Genomic DNA, 23,361 nt, shown 5'->3' on the forward strand with positions numbered 1-23,361 from the left:
ACTTGAGAGGATTCGAGACATAGTACAGTTGAATCCAATCGAGAAGACTCAAGCTAGACAACTGTTTCTCCTTCAAGAAAAGCCACTTCATCCTCGGACTAGGCATCTTCCTTTGATGATCTAGTTTCACTTCTCCTAATCTTTTTGTTTGACACATTACACGTAACAATCCAATCAATCAGATCATAAAGGATCAAAGTGAAAAGGCTAAGGAATTGAAGTGTAGGTTTGGTGACAACATATTAGTACAACAATGTAGGCAAAATCCAATATTCTTACTTTAATATTAAATCTTATTAACTCATATTAGGGTTTTAATATCCACATCATGTAAAACATCCGCATTAGTATTGATACTCCCTCCGGTCCACAATAGAAGTCTTTCTAGAGATTTTTTTTGTTCCACAATACATGACATTTTGCTTAAATCAATGCACATTAATTTACTTTTACCAAATATACCCCTATTTAAGTTGACTTTTTTATCTTGGGAATAGATAAAGTTACTAGTAGATACAATTATTACAAGAGTAACAAAGTCTTTTACATATAATTAATTGTATTTCTTAATTAGTGTGCATTAACCTTAAAAGACTTCTATTGTGGACCGGAGGGAGTAGTTATTATAATTATCAATACCAATATTAATATTCTATAGATAATTGTCACTTGCATTAACACATCAAAATATTTGAACATCACTTGCTCGATAATCAACTGAAGATAAGAAACAAAACTAGGTCACGCATAAAAGCTGCTAGCTAGCGTTGTGGGTGTGTTAGAATGATATTAAAACACAAGAGGAGAGATGATAAACAAAACACTTTTAACATTTTGGATTTCCATTCCCGTTCCCCCTTCCTTTCCTTTCCTTTCAAGGGGATGGTAATGGTATCCTCCACATCATATCAACTAACTCTCTCTGCATCGCTTACATTACATTATAAGATGACATGACAAACTGTTGCTTTTACAATGAGCAAAGGGATGGATGGATGGATAGATGGATTAAAAGGATCAATTAACACACAAGATGAATAATAATAATTAAAAAAAAAAAAAAACTATTTACACACATTTACCCATAATAACAATAACAATTATTTCCCAAAGCCCCCACCCACGCATATGCACCACTTCCTTCCCATCTTGTATGGCTGCCCCGAATACACTACACTTGTCACTGGAGGCTAATGAATATGTAACATACAAATGCTGGACTCCATTCCCAACCCAAGCATGCATCTCGTCACCAAAACAACATCAATTACCTTAACAAGGGTGTTCTTCCATTTCCCTTTTACTGCCACCCGACAATACAGGACGATTCGCAACATGGGCATGGCAGTAAAGAATCTGATTGCATTCACCTGGCTTGTGAGTTGTCATCAGTATATATTGAAACACATGCATCTGCAGCACCAGCAGCAAGCAGTACTTGGTACGGATGGAAGGTTAGACAGCTAACCGGGCCAATCTTCTGGGCCATAAAGGTTGAGTAATACCTAATCGTTCCAAGTACTTCTCCCTCGAGACTGAACACTTTAATGATTTGTTTTGCGGAGCCACTCGCAATTATAGGGGCGTGCCTATGAACAGCTAATGCAGTAAGTGAGCCCCTATGAGCATTAATTGTTATGTAAGTGTCCCTAGGATTCCTTACATCTAGGAACTCAATGTCACCAGCCTGAGAAGCACTCACAAACTGAAATACAATTCAACAACACAAACAAACTTAATACATAAACATAAAATTAGACCCCATCTAAACATGATAATTTTGCTCTCCTTACCTTTCCAGGATCAAGACCAGGTTGAAATCCAATACCAACAACTCTTTCTACCTTTGTATGTGGCCGTTTAGCACAAACAAGCCTAAGAAAGATGCAGAATATCACAGAAATTAGAAAGGAAAAGATCAATTTAGTCATGAAAGATTCTCAATATTCAACCTCACTTATCATACAAACCCCAGTAAACAGATAGCACTTAAAAATTTTAGAGCACAAAGAAGTATTAATAGCACATAACATTAACTCATGCATCATGCCAGAAGGACCTCCAGTAAAATGCTTACATTTCAGGTGTCCGGACATCATACAGTCTGACAGAACCGTCCACAAAACCAGCAGCAAATTGACCCCCGTGAACTTGAGAAGCAGCCTGCACATGAAGATGCAATAAAAGTTCTATCAACAAGATGCTCGGAATTAAGGTCTAATGTCAAGACATTATTACAATGTTGAGCAACAGATTGATAGAAGTTCTTTGTTGAGGTCTAAAGCTATACATGATAAAATCACATATTATGATGAGGTTGGTTGAGAAGGAGAAGAATGAAAGGCTAATATTTTACGCACGGATTGATACACATCCCTAAAAAAATTCACTCACCAAAGCTGAGATGCTGCAATCAGATGATGATGGAATAGAATTGACAAGTTGCTCTTTATCCAGGTCCCAAAGCATGATGGAGGATAGCTCGCCCGAAGCATACTGGAGAGGAACAGCCCAAAAAACAAATGTTAAGCCATAATTCTCAAATGTCAGGATGAGAGTTTGGAAACAATTAGAAAATCTTGAAGTAAGCAATTACCAGATACCCAGATTGTTGTTGCCAATCCACAACAGCATTCAAACTGCGAACACCAGGCTTATGACCCTGGACTGAAGAAAATGCAGTAACAAGCTTTTGTTTACCCTTCATAGTATAGTCCTTCCAAATCCGAATATTTCCATCACCTACATCAAATTAAACAGGGAAAAGATTTTTATGGTTACAATATAATCAGTCAAATTAATATCACGAGCTAGAAACAATCCTCACAAAAGAAATTAATATTACCTGAAGCTACAAGAAGCAAACTTTCATCAAGCTCATTTACAAGACACAGCTTAGAAATCCCTTTGTCGGGAAAATCATGATTGTCAAATCCATTAAGAAGAGTTGCATCCTCATAATTCCAAACCCTGAGAAGAATGAAGTAAAAAATAAGCACAAATCAACAGCGGAAATGACATGACAAAAGGGAACAGGGTCTAATATAACCAGATCATCTGCAATGTAAGATATGAGCAGAAAAGTGTCATTCCTTCATCATACATACTAATTCAACAATTAAAAGTAGTAAACTGTAATTCAACAATTACAAGCATTAAAAAGTTAAAAACCATCTATTCAAATAGAAATCTCTCATCTTACTTAATTGTGCAGACAATCTCCATTATTAATCAACTCCTTAGCATCACAAACATTTATAAAAATGGCTTGTGTGTATTTTATTTCAATTACCCGTATAATTTGAACAAAAATGATAGGGTTGAAAAGTTCATAGATGCCAGGAAACACATAGAACATATGATCATCCTTTTTATCTTCATATCTGAAATTCACTCAGAAGTCCAAGCTGAAGAAACTATTTGCATAAAGCAAAATAAGCACCAAGCATTCAGCTATGACCTCTGAAGGATAGAGGAAAAAAAGATTGGAACAGATGTGCACAAAATTTTAACAAAGGAATGCAAGAAACAAATATACTACAGAGGTATCCAAGTTGAAGAAACTATTTGCATGCAGCAAAATAAGCACCATCCATTCAGCTATGAAACTCCAAAGGAAGGAACAAACAAGATATGAGCCAATGTGCAAACAATTCAGAAGTCGTCAATGAAGGAATGCAAGAAACAAGTATACTACCCGGAAGTGTCCAAGTTGAAGAAACTACTTGCATGCAGCAAAATAAACAACAATCATTCAGTTAAAACAACCAGAAGAAACAAACAAGATTTGAACCAATGTGCACAAAATTTGCTGCTGCTTGGAAACAGATAATTTTACAAAATATAAAACAGGATCAAGAACCAAATCAATGTATGATTGCCATAGTTACTAAAGGCACATGGCGCACTTAGGCGCTAGGGGTCTTGGAGCCTTGGCGCATGGCCATGGAACGTGCCATAGCGACACAAGGCGCACTTACAAAAATAAAAATTATAAAACTATAAAGCTAAAATAAAAATCCAATGAATACTAAACCATGACATTCTTAATTATAAATAAATTCTAACATGCTATAAACCTCATATTATAAAGCTAAAGTTCAATTGTTCAACTAATAGTAAATCCTAAGTTGACTAATAGCTGCTCCTCATCAAAACTCTCCAAATCCATCACTCCTCATCTAAAGCATCATCAAACTCTTGTTCATGAAACTGATCCTCTTCATCCTCATCAACAAAATCAGTTTCTTCTTCCTCCTCATCTCGAACAACTGCAGGAGCTTTTCCACAAACACTAGAAGATGATACTTTACCCCTTTTTCCTACTCTAGTGTTATATGCACTTTCTTCAACAGTTTATTTGTTTCTGAGAGGTCACGGGTTCGAGTCTTAGGAGCGACCTCTTGCCAAAATATTGGCAGGGGAAGGCTTGCGCTTAAGCGGGAACGCGTAATGCACCGGCCCCTCCGCCCCTTTTTGGGACCCTCAGATCACATCTAATCCAAGGGTGAATTTAAACCTACAGTAAAAAGTTTAAGAAACCCTAAGCACCTATATCACCGAGGCACGCCTTTGGCAACTGCATCTTTGCACACAATGGCGCCCCTGGCGAGCCAGGGCGACTGCGCCCACCATTCAGTATGTTAAGGCACTAAGCACTGCGCCTGGTGCACCTTAGGCACGCCATTAATAGCTATGGTGATTACATAAAAGTAATGCACTTCTAAAGCTAGCATGTCAATCTATCAGCAATCATTTGAGACACAAAAACAAAAGATAAGACTAAATAACATCTTTAAATTGAATATCCAAAGTTATGAACTCCATTTAAAGAATCTCCTAAACATTATGAAACACAATTCAACAACCAGCAAATTTATTCAAATGTAAGGGGGTTAAAATTAGAGGGCGAGCCTTGGCGCAACGGTAAACGTTGTTGTCGTGTGACCAATAGGTCACGGGTTCGAGTCTTAGGAGCGGCCTCTTGCCAAATAAATTGGCAGGGGAAGGCTTGCCCCCAGTACAGCCTTGTGGTGGGACCCCTCCCCGGACCCTCGCTCAGCGGGGACGCGTAGTGCGACCGAGCCGCCCTTTTTTTTGTAAGGGGGTTAAAATTGGCTCACTTCTAATTATTTAATAACACCAGCAAAGCTGACAATTTGAAATAGATGATGTTTTTCTATCATGAGATTCAGAGCTTGTAACAACAGCCAAAATTGTAATTAGCTCTCTAGAAAAATTGTCTGATTTTGAAACTATTAAAAGGAATGTATAAACCAATGCTTCCATAATATCGCGGTTGGTTTCGCTATTCCTTTCTATTGAAAAGGAATCAGGACCCAATTCAGAATTCTTAAATTGCCAGACTCCTCCAAGCAATTACAAGCCAAAGTATCATAGGCAAATAACAAAATCTGAAGAGAAACTTTTCGTGTTATCGTGTTTCAATCCCACTTTTCTTTTATGTTTACCCCTATAAAATTGCACATGAAATGACAAATCCCATTATTTTACAATAAGCATAGGCCAACCTGTAGAAAGCAAATGCTAGACATGAAACATATGGAAATTCAAGCTAGCAAGCACCAGTATCATTAATAGTTAAATGTCACCCATCCATGTGATAATTTTTCCAAAAGTCAATTCAAAATAGGCCACCAAATAAAGAGATGGGGATGAAAAAAAAAGCCTGGTTATAGTTAGCATACCTTATCCGTTCATTTTCATCCGCGGCAATTACTATAGGAGAAAAAGGCTGAAACAAGGCCGCCTTTGTGCCTGTTTCAAACTTTGTATCCCAGCCAGCTATTTGATTATTTAACTTGCTAACAGCTAGGACCAAAGAAAAACAGAAAAGAGAACTCATGAAATTAGAACAAATTTCAACCAACAATCATTAAAAGAAATTTTAAAAAATATATTTACATGAGTGCTGACACTTGGCAATGTGATCCAGGGAAAATTTTTCTCTCTCTTCTCTTTTTGCCAGCATTTCTTCAGTATCATCTGCTGCAGTAAGAAGTGGCTTTGAGAAGTGACCACAGCTCCAATTATAAATTGTTGATTGAGGAAGTAAACTGCGCTCCGAACTTCCAGAAGATCCAGCAGAACCTATAAGAGGATCAGCTAGTCCTGAATCTGGAGAATTCATAAGGTGAGGCCTGAATTCTAAAGAATAAACTCTACGCATTCCTGCTGTTAAGTAACTTGGTCGAGGAGGGCTGACAGGAGGGGTTCTGAATGTTAATGGTAGATGACCTGGCAAAAACAGCTCTGAAGTTAATTGACATGAAAGTAACAGGCTTGGAAGGCAAAGAAAAGATGGGGGAAATCATGGGAAGTCAGAAGTAATATAAACATTATCTGAACACTTCAAATCTTATTGAAATTATAGGGGACAGAAATAAAAAATAAAAAAATAAGTACCTGCATTCATGTCAAACCATGAAGATGAGCGAGCTAGTCCTGCAAGGCTAGGAGTTGGAGAAGTTGTAAGTTCACCAGACCGACCACTACTAGCAGTGGAGTTCACAGGTTTTGCCACCACTTGTTCAATTCCAATAATGGAAAGTACTCGCCGACCAAGGCTTGCAATACGTGGAGAAGGATCCTTAGCCAAAGTACACATAGCCAGTACACATTGTGAATACATTGCATTATCCAATGGTTTTGGCCTCGAATGATGTACAACCCCATTGCTGACAACATCATTCAACATTCCAGAATCAGAATGTTGAGATGAATCGTCCGACAAAGGCGACCCATGCATAAGTCCAGAAGCAGCTAGTGGACTACTAGTGGATACTCTTCCATCTCGAACCAGCGATTGGTTGTCATTGCCAACTCTCGTCAAAGGACCAATTTGAGATGAAAGGATACTTGCATGTGGCATATACTGATTTGCATTAGCATATCCAGTACCCGTGCTTTTTACATTGGCCAATGAAGGTAACGAATTCAGCAGAGAATTTGACTGAGGTTTCCAGTATGCAGCTGCAATTGACTTGAGGTGCTGCTTGTGGCCAAACGCAAAGCGCGCTAGAGCTGTCATGGCACAATGAAAAATTGAAGTCAAATGAGATCTGAGTTATAATCATCATAACATTGCTTCAGACCACCGGGAAAATATCGACTTTCTTCACCAACAAATCGCCCTCTCTGTGTCCTCATGGTGATGGAATAGAAAAACCCTCAAAGAAGAAATGGAGTCCAGGTTCAAAGATTCAGCACCTCCATTTTACCTTATTTTGTATTACTACAACATATGAACTTCAATTTTGTTTCAGTAGTTCACTAGTGCTTGCTATCTTAATCTTATTAGTACAATTCAACCAGATTCTAATCTAGTTCTGCAAATTGTTATATGGATTTTAAAAACAATTAAAATGATGCTAACCAGTTAACAACTTACCAACTGAAGTATATAAATCATTACAGCACTCATGAACAGGAAACCCAACCACAGGAATTTTTTTGATAATGATTGCATACCTACAGCAACTTCTGCTCTGACCAGTGGGCTTCCATCTGAAACAGCACTTAGTAGGCTTTTAATAATGCTTATTTCAGCTCTACATTTTTCATCATCATCACATTCATCTTCACCAGGAACGCCATCTCTGCATGCATCACCCCCAATGTCAAGCAAGGTACCCAATGCGAAAACAGCAGAAGCCCTGACCTGGTATAGAATGGACTATATAAGTGATACAAAATGTGAATATGAATTGATATCAGAATAGCAAAACAACTGGGAAAATGTAAACCTCAGGTTGGGGCTCAGACAGTAATGGCGCATATATAGCAGGTGCATCTGCCTGCAAACCTATTACTTGAGCCTCTGTGAAATCCTCCCACAACTTTCCCAGGCACAGGCAAAGCCACTGAAGAAATAGGGGTTCAGTTTGACCTTCATTCGGCATGGAACTCCGAAGGTGCCTCAAGCACACATGAACTAAGTTCGCTTCAATACATGCTTCCTGGCCCCTTCTATGTCCATCAACTATAACAGCCAACACAAATGCAGCCATTGCTCGCTGTTCTGGATAAGCTTCCATGCTATCAAGAAACCTGATAAAATATGTATGCCCCCCGTCCTTAACAAGATCAACTTGGCACGACTGGGAAACACAAAATCAATAAGCAAATTACAATGAGGCCATGTGAAAAATAATCAAATATATAAACAAGAGCAATTACTCCAATAAAAAAAACAGGATCAACGTACACCAAAAAAGAGAGAAGAACTCTCTCCACCCCTCAAGGAAAGAACAATAATTTTGAAAAAGAAGGCAATCCTTAAATCTTTAACAGGATAAAGGATAGAGTTGGCAAGACTGTAAACCACACAGTGGAGCTGCAGAACTACCACTGCATAATGGGTCATGCAACACATGATGTTTAAAAAAATTATAACATTGTCAGCACACACACAGCTCAACCCAACAGATAACTATGCTAAAGTTGATGGCTGATGACCCTGTTCATCACCTCCCACACACTCTCCCCCCTCCCCCAACAGCGCATTAATATTGTTAGTAGCAACACAAATTCACATATACATGGCCACATTTTTCTGTAGGTAATATGAACAATATAACATTTTTTCCCTAACATTACAAATCAAGAAGAGTTTATCTAAGCAGAGAATTTTACATTTCAAAAACTAGATAGCAGTAGCACATGTACACAGACAAAGGTGAATGGATTGAACAAATTATAGAAGAATGAAAGCTTAGTTGAAATGACTTCTAAAAATCACCTTATCAAGTGCAAGAATTTTTGTCCATATGAATACAAGAATCTGCCTCAGCTCTGGAGTGGTGGTTTGCAGCAGCTTCAGAACATATGGAAATATTCCAACGGATAGTGCCTATGATTCCAATGCCAGAGAACATTAAAAATCATGACATCACAAACCATAACCAAAAAGGTCATAGTTCAGTAAGGAAAAGGTAACAGCCAAAGTGAAAAAACAAATGCATACCAGATCTACCGCCCAGGATCCCATATCAAGGAATCTTCCTAGAAGTACCAGCGCTTTAAACCGATGGCATTGACTAAGTAGAACCTTTAAACATTAATACTTGGCATAATTAATGAAATAGAAGTGAACGGATGTAAAATGATTGGGGTTATAGGTAATAATACAGATAATGTTGTAAATATTTAAATAATAACAATACTTAATTTTTGTCTGATCATGTAGAGCAAAAACACCAGTTCACTTAGATATACAATTTATATGCACTTTTACAAAATTCCCATAGGAAACCAAAGATATTATACAGAAGTCTCCAGAAAACTTAAAATCAAAGACGACATTAAAGGTGAGGTAGGCCAGACACAATGCACAGACAAAATGTGACACACCTGAAGAACAATGGGCAATTGCTCTGGTGGCTTCTTGTCTTCAGATCCATGATCCAACCAGACCTCAAAAGCCATCAGTTGCTCAGTGAAAAAAGGACTTGACTGAACAAAACAAACTGTCAGTTAATGGATACAACTAACAGCAGCAATATCATTGTTGCAGAACTCAGTTACTAGTGAATAGTGATAATCATGTCAAAAACCACTTCTATATAATGAAATCACAAACAGTTACAGAAATGCGAACACTAACAAAAAAATCAGATGAAATTCATTGCTACTATTTTGAACTTTTTATGACAACACAGATATGTAAAAATTCAAAGATCCAATAAATGCCTAAAAGAACATTTCACTATTTAGCAGACTTAACAGACAAGGAAATCTTATTGGCAAGATAATTCTTCATAAATAACCAAATTGCAGCCAAAAATTAATGGAGAATAATTCATTTCAAGCAAGTATTCCAACAATGTATTGGGCATATTTATACAAGGTGCGCATTCCCAGTGGGGCACAGGTCCTATCATGCGAACAGTTCTATAACATACATATCGAGGGGAATATACAAGACTCAATAGAATATCAACAATAGGATTAAGGCTGGATGGATGAAATGGAGAAGTACTATAAGGGCGTTACATGACAGAAATAAACCCATAAAGCAGAAAGGAAAGCTATATAAAAAAGCTATGCGACCTGCTAAGACCTATCAAAATAAATTTCTGGCAGTAAGTATACAAATATCAACAAAATGAGAGTATAGAAGACGATGATGCTGATATGTGCACACAAAAATGATGGAAAAGATCAGAATGATTGTCAAAATAGTTCGGCACAGCACCTATCGAGGATAAAATAAAACACTTAAGGTGCCTTGGACATGTGCAATACTGGCACATGGATGGTCTTGTAAGAAAATGCAAGAGACTAGAACTACAGTCAAGAAAGGGAGAGGAAAGTTCAAATGACTTTGATGACAGTTATTACAAGCTCCGAGTGCTATATCTCTCTATAAAAATCGTTTTTTCTTACGAGTTTGCTATGAAAAGACAGATCCATATAGCTAAATACCAAATTTAGACAAAAGGAGTATATCTAATTATTTCTAGTTCTCCAAAAATAATAAAGGGGGCGGCCCGGTCGCATTACGCGTCCCCGCTGAGCGAGGGTCCGGGGAGGGGTCCCACCACAAGGGTGTATTGGGGGCAAGCCTTCCCTTGCCAATTTAATTGGCAAGAGGCCGCTCCTAAGACTCGAACCCGTGACCTCTGGTCACACGGCAACAACGTTTTACCGTTGCGCCAAGGCTCGCCCTCCAAAAATAATAATGAACAAAAAAAGAGAAAACCTATATGCTATCAGTTTGAAGTTCAACGTTCAAAGAGTACTAAAAATAAAGTGATATCAAGAAACTTAAGGAGATAATACCAGTAATTTATAGTAAATTACTACAGAAACGTAAAGAAAAAGAACTGGTATTGCTGTTACCCATGTAATGTCTATGCAGGGTCAATACAGGCAATGAGACCTATGGAAGCATAATGTTGTAAACTGTACATCTACAATTTTGTTTGTGAATTAAAAGACCACTAAATTATTTATTCCAGCAAATATCTCAGAGAATGACTAGGAATATTTATACAAAAACTGAATTCAGCTAGGGGGAAAAAGGAGAGAGAAAAATCAGATCTAATTATTTCTAGTTTGTATACACAAAGAAGCATAAATAAATGAATATCTGAAACTAAAAAAAAATGTTATATGCTATTGGTTCGAGTCAGCTTCCATAGAGTAAAATCAATATGAGATATTTTAGGAGAGTACTTATAGCAGATTAGGGCACAACATAAACATATAAAGGAAGAACCACTACAGCTGTTACATATGTCCCCTTTCTAAGCAATAACAATCAGTTTATAGATGCTTGTGAATTGGAAACCCAGACATGACACCATAAATAATGCATCAGTGGGATGATTTTCAGTTTCTAAATGGCAATTTGTTAGGTATCAGCCACTATGTAAAATCCTGATTACAGACCTGGAACTCAGCACTAGGGTCCTCAACCAAAGATGGAAGCTGAGAGAGGCAAATTTCAGCAGCCATATCCCATGCATCCCTGCAGGAAAAAAAAAATTGAATTTGTAAGTTCAAAAACACAGTTGCATAAATGATCCCAAATTCGCTAAGTAAAGACTATCCTAATACCACATATGATGCTGATGAGTTGGAGGCAGCATTGGGTAAGAAATTGGGGAACAATTTGCAGAACGCATGATTCTCTCAGCCAATAAAAAATTCCTGAACAGACTGGCCACTAGCAAATCCTGTCTAAAAAGCCTCTGAAAAATATCTGTGTAACAAAATCAAGCACTAAGGAAGTGAATTCACAGAGTGATAACAGCCAAGAGCCAACTAAAGAAAGCAAATGTAAGACTATTGTTTCTAGAGCTTACCATGAGGGAGGACATTCCAGGCGATCGTGTCTGTTACTGCTGTAAAGATCCAATTCAATTCTCCCAGCAGTGTTTTACGGTCATTCTGCCGACCAGGAATTTTATCTATCAGTGAATAGTCAAGTGACTCATGAAGTAACGAACGCTTGCAGAACCTGGGGAACACCGAAAAAAATACCAAAAGGTTAAAAAGCATCATACACGCATTGAACATCAATTAAAATACCTCAAAACATATAAACCATAACAGAAAAGCTCACATCACATCAATATAGTAAATCTCAGTAAAGCAGGTAAAAGTTCAAAGTTTACACGAACATACATAAGCAGAACATAGACATGGAATGCATTCATCATGTAAGACCAGAAAACTAGCATGAATTATTCTTAAAAAATTGAAAATGTATGAAATATTATCATTAGAGGTATGATTTACAATCAATCAATTCCATTCAAACTGCGGAAGTAATAGCAAGAGACAGCGTATCATGTAATACAAATCAGTAATTCCAACCAAGTGGCACAACCTCTGGAAGAGCATCTCATGATACAAAAGTAACAATCCTATCACATGTAAACTTCTATTTGCAAGGTTCAGCAACAGATGACAACCAACTCAGCAACTCCAAGAAACTCAGTAGCAAAAACAATTTAAGGGTTTAAATCTCCCATAAGATGCACTTGCGACATTTTAATTACCAAGTGTCAAACGATAGAGACTTGCAATACATTAATGTCATAAATAGGTATACGACAAGCAAACTTATCAATAACGAAAAAGAGCACTGGCTTAACCTTCTTATCCGAAACAAATACCAAATAAGGCCATTAATATCTAAGTTTGAAGAAAACATTTCCTCCTACAAATTTTAAGTTGACCTCATAAACAGGATCTGAAATACAGTTATCGCTTAAAGCTGAATAATGTCAGATCAGATTTTCAGCATGCCAATATGGGATACCCTGAGGGGTAGTAGCACTATTAATTTTGAACTCCATAGAGACGGCAATGAATTGAGCATACAAAAGATACTTTATATTTCCACACAAATTGACATTATAGAGTACAGTTATTTAATACTTTTCCTATTCATTTGAGTGCAGTCAATGAATTATACAGATAACGAATATTTTGATGTACTAAACAGCATAAAGGCTAAATAAATAATTAGTTTTTGAATTCTGAGAGTCAAAATGCCATGAATCATTCATCAGAAGTACCATTGGACAAAGTCAAGATGGAGATGCAGGTACATGTACAGGCATCATTCGAACAAAATTCCTACTGAAACACATAATTCTAAGCTCAACCAGCTATTAATTTGGTGTATAATTTCCAAGAACCATCACTACAAGAATCTAAAGATATCCCATGAAGGTTCAACAAAAATAATATTAAAACAAGACTTTTTGTTACAAGATTTGGACATAACATGATTGAATGAAGAGGACTTATAACCAGCCCAAACTAAGATAGATTCAGAACTTTAGGCTACAAAATGAGTAAAAGTTGAACTTATATTTATGTCAAATTGCATCTCACTATTTGCCTGGTAGAGCTGCCAGATATAAACATTGTTCTCCCACATATTGGTCAATTAGTTAGCAAGACACGAATGCTTAAAGAAAGCTCGAAAAACCAATCCTCACTGGCATCACACATTAAGGCCTGCCACATATGTGGAACTGAGATCTATCCAGTTCTAGATAATTATGGTCTCAGTTCCATGGAATTATTTAAGAATTTAAAAAATAAATAATATATAAACAACCAAGGAATAAGTTTTAAGGCCAAAAAAAAAAGTTGAAATATATATAAAAATGAAGATCAGCTACAGAGGGAAGTTTCACCATCTCAATGCCATCTTGATAGGTGTTGTTAGGCAAGAAGTAAACACATCAGCAGGAAACTCTGCACTCTGAGGAAGAGTCTCATGTGCTTCACAAGCTGCTAGCAGAATACAGTCCTTCACAGATCCAGGAGTGCTAGGGGAATTCCAGTCATGAAGCTGGATGAAGAATAACACAACAACGCATTAAAAGTCCGACCAGTAGGATAGTAGCATCCAAACAAAGCATCACAGTAAAAAATGCCTAAAATTTTTTGTTTAAGTGAGCGTAAAAATTGGCCACTACCTCTAAGAAGGCATTTACAATCATCCCAGCAGCAGAGCAATCAAAGACATAGATAGATGGCGTCTTCAACCACGAATCAAGATCACTAATTGGCAAAGGAATGTACTGAGTATAGCTCTGGTACAATCACATGTGGAACCAAACCAAAATCTTTAATATGAGAATAATATAAATGAACATAAAGCAAATTAAAGAAACAAGTCAATAGACCTTATTGAACAGCCAGATTTCTCCATTTGCAGTTGGCTTCGGAACACCATGTCCATTGTAGTGAAAAAGAACTCTCTCAGTCTTGGCATATCTTCGACATGTATTACAAAGTTTCTTAACTTCATCCACAGTAGGATCAAGTTGAACTTTATAACGAGCCTGCTCAAAAATCAACACTGAGCTTGAAAAAGGAAAGCCAGTATCTTATAAAGGGCGGCCCGGTCGCACTACGCGTCCCCGTTGAGCGAGGGTCCGGGGAGGGGTCCCACCACAAGAGTGTATTGGGGGCAAGCCTGCCAATTTATTTAGCAAGAGGCTGCTCCTAAGACTCGAACCCGTGACCTCTTGGTCACACGACAACAACGTTTACCGTTGCGCCAAGGCTCGCCCTCAATACATTATATAAAAAAAAAAAAAAAAATTTAAAAAAAACCATGAAAAATTCTGTCACCTTAGGTTGCCATCTTTCATATTGCACACTCAATGTTTTCCCAATTGTTTCAAGAGCTTTTTGAGGTGCCATGGAAAATGGATCTGCAACGAGTAAGAAGTTAAAACCTCCAACTGAGGTTGACCATACCTATAAAAAGTATTCTTCTTCAAAAGCAAACATATTTTTATCATGCTTTACTGGCTTCACTTGGTCTCTGAGAAGATAAAAAGATGGTAGTAAATGCTATTTGTAATTTGTTGGAGGGTGTTAAAATTCAATCAACATTCGCAACTTCTCATACTCTCACCCCCTTTGAAAAGTTTCAGAAATAAACAGCATACTAGAGACTAAGTTAAACAGCACACTGGTATCTCCTACAGTCCCACAGAAAATTTTAATTACAGTTTGTTTAGATTTAATTTGAATTAAAACCTTAACTACATGTGTGTGAGTGAGTGTGTGTGTGTGTGTGTGTAGAGATAGAGAGAAAGAAAGAGAATGGCAGTATATAAACAGTAGAAGTATCAAATCAGCAGTTCAAAGAAGCACCTATCCAGCACTCCATTCTGGCACAAGGTGATATCTTTATCACATCGGGTGGATCGACACTAATATTTAAGCATAAAACTAGAGCTACATATCCCGTCTTCATCTGCACAAAGATTTCAGAGTTAAACCAAAACATCCATGAACTCAACAAACTTGGAAGTATATTGAGTAAACCTTAAGGAAAAACACCAAGCATTGATTGATGCTGTCTCAAGACCAAAATAAACATCACCAAAAGGAAAGGACAGAACGAAGCTTTAAACATCATGATAAACTATATTTCCTGTCCGAACCCCTGTCAACAAATAAATATATTTCCATGAACAAAATGAGGTAATCTCGATCATATGAGATAACTCATGAGTTGAGGTATTTTCATGTGACAACACTGCCCGTGATTAATGGCTTAAATCCTATTTCCCCCTCCTTCAAGATGAATGGCATTTCCTTCATTAAGAGATTTTGCAAAAAGACATACATCCCAAGATAACAGTAATAAACAATCTGATTAATACCAAAAAAATGTAAGACATGACAAAAGACTTGCCCACATACCTTGCATCAAGAGAACAAAAGAGATGAATAGACAAAGCCTCATTGCAACAATTGTGAAACTATACATAGGGAACAAGAAATCGACAATAAAACCATAGGAATAAGTTTGATCCATATAACATGAATAAGAAGAAATAAAAGAGGTCATTATAAGGGAACTCAAGTACAAAGGGTTCAAATTCAGAAATATGCTACGTGATCGTGTCCTTATAATGATGAAGGAGTAAATTAATGGAAAACAAGATTAGACTTGGCCAAATGCATGTTAATTAAAGCTGAATAACTTAAGAAAATGTTAAAATGGAAGATAAACAACCAAAAGATAACCCAGTACCCCAAAAAAAACAAAATCATTGGAATGTAAAATGTGATGCAGTCAAAGTTGTGATTAGTTGCTGCAATTACTTAAGAAAATAGCATTCCAGTGTTTGATGTCTGTGATATTCTTTGAAAGCTGAATGTCAAAAGCTGCCTGTCCTACTACTTCCAACTTTCTCATGCTTAATTGAGGAAAACTTACTTCTTTTTTTGATGAAGAGGAAAACTTATTTTACAATGTATATAAACATAGTAGAAAAACAAACACCTAGCTACTAACACTTTGTAATAAGCTTGTTCATTTACAGACTTTGCGAGTTGCGACACTACTAATTTAGAACAACTCAACAAGTATTTATCTTTATTTGCATTCTTGATATTCTTTACGAATATTTTCATTTTTATTCATTTATTTTGGATTCATGACCATTTTATGATAAAACAATAAAGATAAAAGAAAGTTCAAACATGAACCGACATTATGAAGTTCAAAATGCATGACTTTGAATAATTTAATTGGATATTTAGTTTAATTTAAACACATGCACTTCCAATCATAATATTGAAATCGTGATTGTATAAGAAAATCTAAAGAAATTTTTCAATATAGCATCCATCGTAATTTAATTTATGTATTTGCACATTTCTATAATTTAACAAATAGAATACTTAAACCATAAATGAAGAAGTATTAGATTCAACCAAACATAATAAAGTTAAATTCCTGTAACTACTTGCCTCAAAAATCTATTTCAAGGAAATTGTTTCCAAGTTAGGATGGTTAAATTCTAACAAACAAACACCACATGAGTAATATGGGAGAGCTTGAATGAGGAGATTTAGTTATTAGAAAACACACTTCAATTGTCTAAGTTAAAAGGAGGATGAGAGGGGCCACATAACTACATATACTTTAATCTACCACTAAGCGAGGGTCCGGGGAGGGGCCCCACCACAAGGGTGTACTGGGGCAAGCCTTCCCCTGCCAATTTTTTTGGCAAGAGGCCGCTCCTAAGACTCGAACCCGTGACCTCTTGGTCACACGACAACAACGTTTACCATTGCGCCGAGGCTCGCCCTCTTAATCTACCAATGATTCATTACAAAAAAAAAAAAATATGTGAAGAGCCTTCATATTCTTTCGTAAGTTGGGAATATTTTAACTTCATACTTGATTATCATATATCCAATTAATACACTGATAATGAAATTTTATGATAATTTTAATTTTTTTTTAAAAGCGACCATTATTTCCTATTAAGTATCATTGGATGGTTGAGACAAAAATGATTATTGCAGGCACGACTAAGTAAAAGGGAAGCACATAGTTGTTATAGGAGCGCCTAAAATAAAGGGTTGATTAATCTTAACCACTTATCCTAATCAGTAAACTTAAATCTAAACCATTGATCTAAGTAAAGAGGATAAAACGTAAAAGTAGAAGGGAGGGAAGAAGAGTAAGAGACTTAAAGAAGAGGAGCTCCTTCTTCAGTGCGACCCAATAAACCACCAGAAGCCTGTTGCAATTCTAGTATATAGTCTCTGTTGTCAACACTTGACGTTTTTGACGTTTAATATTATGTTTTTATGTGGTTGTCTTATTTGTCTGGTTATAAATGTGTTTTTTAGTTCATAATAACTTGTGCCTTAACTACTAATAGACTAATAGAGTATCAGCGACATTAGTATCAAATATTAATAATTAGATTTTGTAACTATTTTTTTTCTTCTGTACCTTCTGTTCCCCCGAATCATTTCGGGACTAAGGCTTTGTTGTTGTTGTTGTTGCTGTTGTACCTTCTGTTCACCAGGAGCACGCTTGAGCCTTGCGCCTAGGCTCCAGGCCCCTAGCGCCTTAGTGTGCCTTGCGCCTTTAACAACTACGGCAAAGTAAACCATAGTTATTAATGGCGCGCCAAAGGCGCATGGCGCACAAGGCTCCATGCCTAGCGCCTCACCACCCTCCATGGTGGGCGCAGCCACCTTGGCGTGCGCTAGGCGTGCCTTTGTGTGCCAAGGCACAGAGATCAGAGGCCCGCCTTGGTGGCACATGTATTTAGGGGTTTTTTAGGTGTTTTATTGTAGGTTTATGTTCACCATTGGATTAGAGACACATCTAAGGGTCGAAAATAAACAAAGAAACAAAGAAACAAAACAAAAGATACATGTTTGAATTGGAAGAGTAAGAGTCAGAGCCGCACAACTGACAACACAATGATCTAATAAACTTCCGCTTCTGTTTACTGCTTAGTTCTAGTGCTATGTGCTCTGATTCTAAATTGATATTTGATTTATTCCACCGTGTTTGTACTTTGTACTATGTTTGTACAAACAGAACTGTGTTTGCATTCAATTATTATGCACGTGTACGAACAGAATTGAAAATTGATATTTTGATTGATTCCACAATGTATGTACTTCATACTATCACTACTAGGTTTGTAATATGTTTGTACTAAGTTTGTACAAGCAGAATTGTATTCGCCTACGTATACAATTATTATGCTAATGCACGTGTACAAACAGTGACAAACACTTAAACAAACATTATTATTGTAGGTTTATGTTCACCATTGGATTAGACACATCTAAGAGTCGAAAATACACAAAAAACAAAGAAAGAAAACAAAAGATACACGTTTGAATTGGAAGAGTAAGAGTCAGAGCTCCACAATTGACAACACAATGATCTAATAAACTTCCCCTTCAGTTTAATGTTTAGTTCCAGTGCTCTGTGTGCTGATTCTAAATTGATATTTGATTTAATCCACTGTGTTTGTACTTTGTACTATGTTTGTACAAATAGAATTGTGTTTGCATTCAATTATTATGCACGTGTACAAACAGAATTGAAATTTGATATTTGATTGGTTCCACCATGTCTTTGCTTCGTACTATCACTACTAGGTTTGTAATATGTTTGTACTAAGTTTGTACAAGCAGAATTGTGTTTGCCTACGTACGTGTACAATCAGTAACAAACATTAATAATTTAATAGCTATGTTATGCTTATGCATGTGTAGAAACAGAATGTTGTCATGGTTTAGTATTTATAACATTTTGATTTAGAATTTAGAATTTCTTATATTTTAAATATTATCATTTATAAAAAAAAAAAAAGGGCGGCCCGGTCGCACTACGCGTCCCCCGCTGAGCGAGGGTCCGGGGAGGGGTCCCACCACAAGGGTGTACTGGGGGCAAGCCTTCCCCTGCCAAAATATTATCATTTATATTTTTATAAATTTTATTTTTGTTAATGCGCCTTGTGTCTGCTTTGGCACGCACCATGGCTCCAGGACCCCCTTGCGCCTTAGTGCGCCATGTGCCTTTAATAACTATGAAGTGGACAAATCACAATAGGAACACCTATATCCACATAACAGAGTATAGTTTCAAGGTTTCTTTGCAGCAGAATATGTTTTAATATCTATTGTCTGATATTAAAACATAGTATCATTTGTAGTAAGATGAAGAGCACCGGTTAGAAGGATTGAAGAGTGGCAAAGGGATGCAATGGTGAGGGGTAGGGGAAGGCCTACGCAAACTTGGAAGATGGTGATTAAGAGTGATATGAGTTTATTGGGGATTGAGGAAAATATGATAGTGGATAGGACGGAGTGGAGGGAGAGAATTTATATCGCTGACACGACTTGATTTCACGGTTTCGTATGACGGCTCATGTTAGCCAACCCCGAATCATTTTGGGACTAAGGCTTTGTTGTTGTTGCTGTTGTTGTTATCTATCGTCTGATAGAAAATCATGGTAAAATATTTACAGCATTGTTTTCAAACTTGAATTTTGATTCATAAATTTAATGTATGGAGACATAGTTTTAAAAGGCGTTCACGGGAAGGCGGCCTGCCAAAGGCAACCGCCTCAGCTCTTCAGGTGAGAGGCGGCCTGGGCAAGAGGCAGTGGCCTCTAGCACCTGAGGTGTTTTAATCTAGATTAAAAAAAATGTAAATCCTTTTGGGTCAAAATATCTCCGGCAACAACAGGTATGATGATTTCTCTTTTCATTTCTCCTTTTCTTCATCCTCTGGCAGTATCTTTCTTTTTTTAAGCTATATAATTCTTCTCTTCATCTTCTTTTTATCTCTTCTTTTCTCCATAATCCATATCTATGATGTTATGCTGCCCAATTTTTTTCAACTCTTCTTTGCTTTGCTGCCCATTGTTTTTTTTATACGTATGGATGCTTCTATTGGAAAGAATTATCAAAGAAGGAAGAAATCAACCAGATTTACTCCAGCATTCCTATTTCAGAATTTCTAATTGTTTCCTTCATAATTATATCCTTATTTACCAACCTTCCTATCTAAGAATTACAAACTGTTTCCTTTATTAAATAAAAGAAACAATTATTTACCAGCCTTCCTATTTAAGAAGTTCTAATTGTTTCCTTTATAAAAAAAAATATAAAGGAAACAATTAGGAGGCGTTTGGTAGGCAAAGGGGCAATGGAAAGGAATCCAGAAAGGAAATGAGGAGAAAAGAAAGGAATAACCCTGAATTCCCCTATCTGTTGATGTATGCTCCAGAAAGGGAATGACATGCCCCTGATTCCCTTTGTGACTGTTTGGTTCAAAGGAGAAAATTAACCATGAGTTGTGGATTTTTTTAACAATAATTTTTTATACCTACATATTCTACATTCTTAAATTAATCACTTGTATTCTTATCCCTGTCCCAATCTTTTATCCTTATCTCTATCATAACCTTTATCCCTATCCCATCAAATACCGAATGCCCTGTTGAGGTGTGGATAATCAAGTTAGAAGAGTTCGGGATTTGCCCAAAAAGAAAAGAGGGTAATTAGAATCACTAAATTGATTAAACAAACAACAACAAAAGGAATCATGTCTCCTCTTTCCCTTACCCTTTCTTGAAACCCATAAAACAAACGTCCCCTCAGAAATTCTTAAATAGGAAGGCTGGAAGTAAATCAGGCTGATTTCTTCCATCTTTGATAATTTTGTCCAATAAAAGCATCCTTACCAGTAATTCAAAAATATCTTAATAATAAGAAGAGCATGAAATTTGGTCAACCATTTTGTTATATAATAGTGCAAACTAGTGCAACTAAATACTAAGGACAAAAAAAGACTTTGTCATGGTGGCCAAATCAAACTAATAGAGCAAACTACAAATTAAATTTGTCAATATCTAAATCATGATCATACAAATAATTTATGTTAATGAACAAGTGTAAAGTCTTTTTTTATTAGTTCTATTTTGGTTTAGAACTTTAGAACTAGTAACCTAGTAATAGTAAGTTTTATTTTGCTTTAGAACTAGCAAAACATATATAATATGGGTTAAATGCATTGTTGGTCTCTGAACTTCGATGGTTGTCTCAAAATGGTCATTTAACTTTAATTTGTCTCAGTAAAATCATTCAATTTTGAATTTTGACTCAATACATTGTTAATGCGCATAATACATATGAAAAGAAGTGTATCAAACCACCAATTTTCAAGTTCTAAAACATTAAAATACACAACCCTTTCCCTTTCTCTCTCATCTGCCAATGTATACTATGAATGAGTCTGTGTAAATTAATGATTCAAGTAAATCTAAACATATATATAAATCTAAACCAGAAGTGAGACCTCCGTTCAAAATAATAACAATGTACAACTCCTCAAATCTTTGGGAACTGAAGAGCAAAAGATACATATAGTAACTCTGATTTTTTTGGACCAAAAGTGAAAAGGCGAGCATCTATGATGCAAAAACTGAAGAAGTATATACTTTTACTAACACCAAATGCCTTAAAAGGAATTGGCAGAGGTCCTAGAATTGGCATCACTAAGCTCTAATCCGAACATCCTAGATATGACAAGCAAAAAAGACTATTTCATGGAAATAAGCAGAACAAATGCCAAAAGTTAGCATTTGAAACAGTTACAAATGAGTTAATCAAGACCCAAACTAAATCACATTGTCAGGTGGTTGATCACATCTTGATCTGTGACAAGTAAGACAACAATTCCTTTCACACATCAGCATAAATATACTGGCCTCAATAACCATTACAGCCTGCCTAGAACTTCATGTAGTTGGCTTTATGGTATTTTCTCGAACTTCACAAGTGCTATGACTTGCTTTAGAACTCTAATATCTATTGTCTAAAAAAATCAAAGATCAAAATCACTTAACTATAAGAATTCCATGATTCAGCTAAACAGCCATTATATTTTTGGGAGACTTGAAGGTTAGAAAATTGCAATACAACATCTTGATAAGATACATTTAGTCTGTCGGAGACAGCCATCAGAGGAGACCCGACTAAGAACGCCACAAGTTTATTCTAGTTCAACTAAGAAACAAATAGCAATTAAGAAGGGAAGAGATATGAAGTGAAAGTCAGTTCTTACTCGGTCCTTCGGTCGCCATTTGGATACAAGGCCACTATCAGAAGGGCCAGTCGGTACGGAAGCTTCGAATGAATCATGCCGGAGCTCACACAGAACAATAGTCTGGGGCAAATAATTCAAGCTAGTAGTGGTGACGGCAGCATTGCCATAACTACTGCTAGCAGTCTCTGCATCTCTCCTCTGCAAGGCCAAATCAACAGCATCCTCGCCATGACTCGAAGCATAGTCATCATAGTGATTGGATACAACGGCCACAGAAGATTGTGAAAACCGAGAAGCCATCAAATCCCCCAATGCCATCCAAATCCCAAAACCCTCAAAACGTAAAAATAAATAATATACAGAAGAATTAAACAAAAAGCAGCAATCAACTTTGCCCTAATTCAGAAACCATGCCAAATAAATTCGAGTTGTAACCCTAGGAATGACGTGTAATGCGTTTGGAGATCGAAAGAAATAGATCATATGCTGGGAAAGAGGTATCCCGATATGGTTTAGTTTTAATCAACAAAACCGCTGAACCAGCGGCGCATGGAGATTCGCCAGATAAAGCAGAGAGAATCCAGCTCAGAAGGTAAGAGGAAATCCTAAGCAAAGGTGAGGAAAGGGAGAAAGAGGTCGAGAAGGCGGAGGAGGATGGTGGTGGTGATGATGGAGGCGCATACAACAGTGGCGGCACACAAAAAAAAAAAAAAAAAAAAAAAGAGAAAAAGAGTGGGGCGATGAAAATAGGATTTTGTGGAGTGAAACATAGACACAGGATCAAGTGTGTGTCCGTGTGAGTTTTTTTTTTTTTTGGTTCAAGCTTTCCTTGTGACCCTGGATTTCAGTTTTTTGTTTTTATTTTTATTTTTTCTTAATTTCTTTTCATCCATTTTTGTCTCCGATTTTTCAATTCGATGGTCGTCGTACGCCTTTACGTGGATCCTCTTCTAATTATTGTTTTT

General features: G+C 36.7%; 1 protein-coding gene across 1 annotated transcript; it reads right to left on the reverse strand.

The window, feature by feature from the left end:
- Window positions 1-789: 789 nt before the first annotated feature.
- On the reverse strand, window positions 790-23,118 carry LOC136205899 (regulatory-associated protein of TOR 1). The gene is made up of 23 exons (XM_065996747.1): window positions 22,415-23,118; window positions 15,160-15,262; window positions 14,629-14,711; window positions 14,178-14,336; window positions 13,968-14,084; window positions 13,683-13,840; window positions 11,832-11,986; window positions 11,584-11,728; window positions 11,416-11,494; window positions 9,373-9,474; window positions 8,987-9,070; window positions 8,762-8,872; window positions 7,767-8,120; window positions 7,492-7,681; window positions 6,427-7,044; window positions 5,926-6,258; window positions 5,709-5,832; window positions 2,846-2,970; window positions 2,597-2,742; window positions 2,395-2,496; window positions 2,078-2,163; window positions 1,794-1,875; window positions 790-1,705 (listed from the first exon to the last, which is right to left on the reverse strand). Exons 1-23 carry the CDS (start codon window positions 22,712-22,714, stop codon window positions 1,367-1,369), a joined length of 4,095 nt encoding a protein of 1,364 aa, XP_065852819.1. The 5' UTR covers window positions 22,715-23,118; the 3' UTR covers window positions 790-1,366.
- Window positions 23,119-23,361: the final 243 nt, after the last annotated feature.

The sequence above is a fragment of the Euphorbia lathyris genome, chromosome 9 (genome assembly GCF_963576675.1).
Source record: "Euphorbia lathyris chromosome 9, ddEupLath1.1, whole genome shotgun sequence".
Taxonomy (NCBI): Eukaryota; Viridiplantae; Streptophyta; class Magnoliopsida; order Malpighiales; family Euphorbiaceae; genus Euphorbia; species Euphorbia lathyris.